The sequence below is a fragment of the Sinocyclocheilus anshuiensis genome, unplaced genomic scaffold (assembly GCF_001515605.1).
Source record: "Sinocyclocheilus anshuiensis isolate Anshui unplaced genomic scaffold, SAMN03320099.WGS_v1.1 scaffold1379, whole genome shotgun sequence".
Taxonomy (NCBI): Eukaryota; Metazoa; Chordata; class Actinopteri; order Cypriniformes; family Cyprinidae; genus Sinocyclocheilus; species Sinocyclocheilus anshuiensis.
Window position 1 is genome coordinate 40,560 of NW_015536530.1, and position 5,105 is coordinate 45,664.

Genomic DNA, 5,105 nt, shown 5'->3' on the forward strand with positions numbered 1-5,105 from the left:
GTGTACTGTACCTTTGCCCAGGTAGCGTGTCTTGTCTCCGTCTCGGAGCTCCAGAGCCTCATGAACTCCAGTGGAAGCGCCGCTGGGAACAGCTGCCCGGAAACGACCTGACGAATCAATCAATCACACATCAATTACAAACGACAGCAGGAACATTTCCTCAAGAATGTGGACTGAGTGGTTGCTAGGGTGTTGCTAGGGTGTCGTGAGAGTCAGTCTGATCGATCGATCGAGTGTGTTTGTACCTTTAGCCGTGTACAGATCCACCTCGACGGTGGGATTTCCTCTGGAGTCGAGGATTTCACGAGCGTGAATCTTACTAATGGACATCCTGAGAGAGACAGAGACCGTTCAGTCAACACACACCAGGACTGAACTTGAATAAACAAAAAATAGTATTAAAAAAAAGGTCACCCATTGGCTGTTTGTGGTCATATTTAACCAGGAACCGTAAATAAATTAACATTTTAAATAAATGATGTAAAACTAATTTGCCTGAAGCAGTAACAACGAAATTATTTTGGGATTAGTTCATTTAAAGCTTGTTTAAATACGTCCAAGTTTCTCAATTTCACTATCATTTCTATGAGCAAATACGCAAGCTTTTGAAACTTCACTACGTTCAAATATACACTTCTATAAGCTGAAACTAAGAAAACATTAACATTTATGATGCATTTGTGCTAGATTGCTGCCATATGGGGAAACAAATAACAATAGCATGACTTCACATCTGGTCAAAATCATGCTGACAGTTATTCATTAATTACTGGTACCTTAATATCTGATCGAACATTCAGCCATATTAATAAGCATTTTGATAAGTGTTCTGTGCATGAATACTATCTTATGCTTAGAAAATATATATTTGGATACTTATTTAGACATTATCTATTTATATTTTTTAAATAATTTTTGAAGTGTCATTCTTGCAGTAATTCTTACAGTCATAGACACCCATTCATTTCACGGTCTATGTGAGTGTGTGAGTGTGTGTGTGAGTGTGTGAGTGTGTGAGTGTGTGTGAGAGAGAGAGAGAGAGAGTGTGTGTGTGTGTGTGTGTGTGTGTGTCAGTCAGTGTGTGTGTGTGTGAGGATCATTTTCACTGAAGAATTTTTAAATAAAAATAAAAAACAAAATAAAATCGGTCAAAAATGAGAGAAAAACATCTGCACAAACCATAAAATACTGTACACACACTTCAGCTGTCTGACACAGATACAGTCTGTGGTTTCTCTATTAATAGAGCGGCTACAGCAGAAGACAGAAAAGACCCCGGGAGAATGTGTGTGTGAGTATGTGTGTGTGTGTGTGTGTCTGTGAGTATGTGTGAGAGTGTGTGTGTGAGAGTGTGTGAGTGAGAGTCTGTGTGTGAGTATATGTATGTATGTATGTGTGAGAGAGAGAGAGAGAGAGAGAGAATCTCAGTCATACCTCAACAACTTTATATGACCTTCACAAAGCCTCGCTGAACCCTGACCTTTGTGTCCAACACTCTGACCTTTGCATGTGAGCATTGACACTGTACTCCATTGTAAGAGCCTCACGCACATACACACTGTACTGTATATTATAAGTTACATAATTCATAATCTGCATCAGAACCTCATGTGTAACTCAATTTCAGTTAAGCAAATTATTGGTATTAAAAAATGCACGTTTTTGCAGCTTTGTGGCGGGTGATAAAATATTTAGAATGCGATGCAAAAAAAAAAACCTGACAAACCTTTGACCAATTTGATGATTTCTCATATTTCAGAGATCGCTAAAGCAAGTTTCCATCTGAATGTCAGGTACCATTTCTAAGCCATTTATTATCCGTGTAAACAAGCATCTTGCATGTTACAGACTCGCCTCACAATTCTGCTACATTCTCAGGTTCCCCTCCATCACCAATCACAGCACTGCATCTCATCGCGCGCACATTGACGCAACAATCACTTATTAAATAACTCATATTATGACACAATAAATAATGGACTCTGAGCTTTAATGTGTAAATGATTTTTGAACGCTTTTTATTAATATTATTATTTAGTGCATTACACATTTGAACAGTCATGTTTTAAATACGTCGTTAAATTTTATACTTTTTAATATATAAATATATATTAACATAAAAGTCGTTTTATAACTTTTTATAAAATTAATTAGCGGTTAATATTTCACGGAATATTCTGCGATGGTTCCACCGGAAGCGTGAAGGTCATTCAGTTCACTTCAGAACGTCTGACGGTTCGTGCCTTAAATCGGTTCCGATTTGACCAACACTGCGCTCAGCCGCAACCTCCACAGAACACACACTATTCCTGCTAACAGCAAACTTATTCACACATCCATATTAAACTGCACAGCCAGAGCTGAGGCTCCGCAGGTCCCGGGGGTCTACTCTACAGTTCAACAACTCACTCCAACAGATCTCCTGTCACACTCGAGCGTAAAAACACACCGTTCCGGTCAAATGCGTGCGTGTTTGAGTTATTACCTGCGGGCGATTCGGGTCGGCGTCGGTCTCGGCGTCTGACGAGGCGTGAGTGTGCGTTCCAACCTCGGCCTCACAATTTATAGACGGTCTCTCAGCACCGTCCCGTATATGGGAAGAGCCTTAGGGAGCGTCTACAAACACCGAGCATTTACACAGTTTCAGGACACGCCCACATCTCTGATGTTTTCAAAGTAATCAAATATAAATGCCATCATAACTAGTCACTAGTCTGCCTTTATAAACAGTGCAGAACATAAATCATGCACACATCATGCCCGAAGGCATTAAATTAAGCCGCTAATGCAGTGTAGTGCCAGTGTCTGACATTCTACCAAATCAATCTTTGTATTTTGAAGTTAAGAATCACTTACTCTAGATATGTTTGGACTGGAATGCTAACATACTGCTTAATGCATACTTAGTGTATATCATAAGTCACTATTATTTAAAAAAAAAAAAGGTAAATAGTATGCAACGACAAATGTTACGTTTTTTCCCATGCAGTGGTTGTATACTGTACATTAAGTAGCCGGTGTATTCCATGCATACTGAACATTAGCAAACTGTTCACAATATACAACTGCATACTGCAAAAATAGTAAAATGGTTGTATGACAAAGTCACCAAAGGTCTATTTAATTGTTATGGCCTGAGATCTGGAGGTCAGGAGGTCACCACCATACAACAGAAATAAAAAAGTATTTTCAAATTTATTTTTAAAAATATTCAGAAATTCACAACAATAATATATTTGATCAAATTTGTTTCAAAATATATTTACATAAATATATTTTCTATCAATATATATTTTGGCCGTTTTTTTGTATATTTTTGAAATATGAAAATTATAAATCTATTTTTTAAAAGCATTTATTCTGCCTTCTATATTTTTCAGTCCAAGAAAATGCATTTGCATATGTCTCATTGGAAGAAAAACTTGATTTGTTGAACATTTAAAAATATATATTTGCCCTACATTTATTTCAGTCCAAGAAAACACATTCACATATGTAACATGTAAAGAATAACTGTGTTGGTTGTCTATAACACGTGTCAACATATAACTCATTTGAAAAATTAAAATCAGCAAGGAACAAACTTTACAATGTTCCAGAAAAATTACAATATTACAATACATAAAAAACATTGTTAAATAAGAAACATTATTATTATTCCATCCACATTTGCATTTAGCCTAACTATAGTCCACCTTCATATTGGAAATGTGTTTTATTGCTCCTGAAATACATAGATTTTGATATATGAGGGTTGAAACTTGAGCTTCACTTTTGCAACATATATTTAGCATATATTCCCATAAATTCCCAATGTTTTGTTAAATATGTTGTCGATCTGATTTTGTCTCATTGACGTCTGATGTCTTCATGGAGGTCTTTTCCTTTCAGCCGAGGCGTGGAAACACTCAGACCGTCCCTCGTCGAGCTCCGGGCCTGAATGAAAGGTCAGGGTTGAATTAAAGAGAGAAATGTGAGAGTGAGTTTGGGTTTGGACCTAAATGGCATCTATGATGATCACAAGCACACACGCTGCTCTTTCCCCGTGTTTCTCCCTCTCTAGCATTTAACACCAGGCTAAAATTAGTCTCACTATCATGAGAGACACTTGTGTTGTCTTGGAGCAGCACGACATCCACAGATTCCCTCGGATTCACAACGTTCAGCTCTTGTGTATGGAGTTCCATTTGTGCCACAAAAGTGTCGACTGCTGTATTTGTGTTGTGCCAGTTTCTGCTCTCAGTGAACGTTCTGCGACACATTGTTGCGTTCTAAAACTTTCCGATGCATTAATCTTTCTCGCAGCTAACAAAAACATGTTGTACGAACATTTCGCTAACGTTCCCATTAAGTTATGAAAACGTTATTTCAGAATGTTCTCTGAACGTTGAGTTTTTTAAATGTTTTAGAAATGTTTTTTTCTTGGTTCTGCAAACATTTAGGGAACATTCCATTTGATCATGTTACGAACATTACGGAAACGTTACTTTTGAATGTTTTCTGAACGTTCCGAAACATTTAAAAACATTTGAAGAACGTTTGGAAAAAACTATTCCATAAACAATGTACAGATGATGTTTTTGTGTTAACATTTTGAGGACCAGATAACTTTGAACAAATGTTCTATTAATGTTACTGGAAGAACGTTTGTTCATAACTTTGAGAGAACCTTTCCAGAATGTTTTGAGAATGTTTCCTGTTAGCTGAGAGAACAAGACAGCATAAACGCGTTCACCATGTTTAAATGCATTATCTGCTGGTAATTCTGCACAAACTCAACGCAGCACATGCAAAGCAGTCACAGTAAGAGGTTGAGCAGATTATTTGAATGAAATACTCAAATCTCTCAGTGGACAAACGACATTCAGAACAGAGAGAGAGAGAGAGAATCAGACTGAGCTGCTGTCACACATCAATGCCACATGATGGCGCTGCACTGTGAGTGTGTGTGTGTGTGTGTGTGTGTATGTATGTGTATATATATATATATACATATATATATATTTATATTTAGTCATTTAGCAGACGCTTTTATCCAAAGCAATTTACAAATGAGGACAATAGAAGCAATCAAAACCAACAAAAGAGCAGTAATATGCAAGTTC

At 37.2% G+C, this 5,105-nt stretch overlaps 1 protein-coding gene across 1 annotated transcript in view; it reads right to left on the bottom strand.

Moving 5' to 3' along the window:
* The window catches only part of eno3 (enolase 3, (beta, muscle)), a 14,469-nt gene extending 11,898 nt beyond the window's left edge, over positions 1–2,571 (bottom strand). The window contains exons 1-3 of the mRNA XM_016494309.1: positions 2,486–2,571; positions 246–331; positions 12–107 (exon numbers count right to left, since the gene is read on the bottom strand). Of these exons, the coding sequence (XP_016349795.1) occupies positions 12–107; positions 246–330 (181 nt within the window). The 5' untranslated portion in view covers position 331; positions 2,486–2,571. The remainder of the gene's footprint in view (positions 1–11; positions 108–245; positions 332–2,485) is intronic.
* Positions 2,572–5,105: the final 2,534 nt, after the last annotated feature.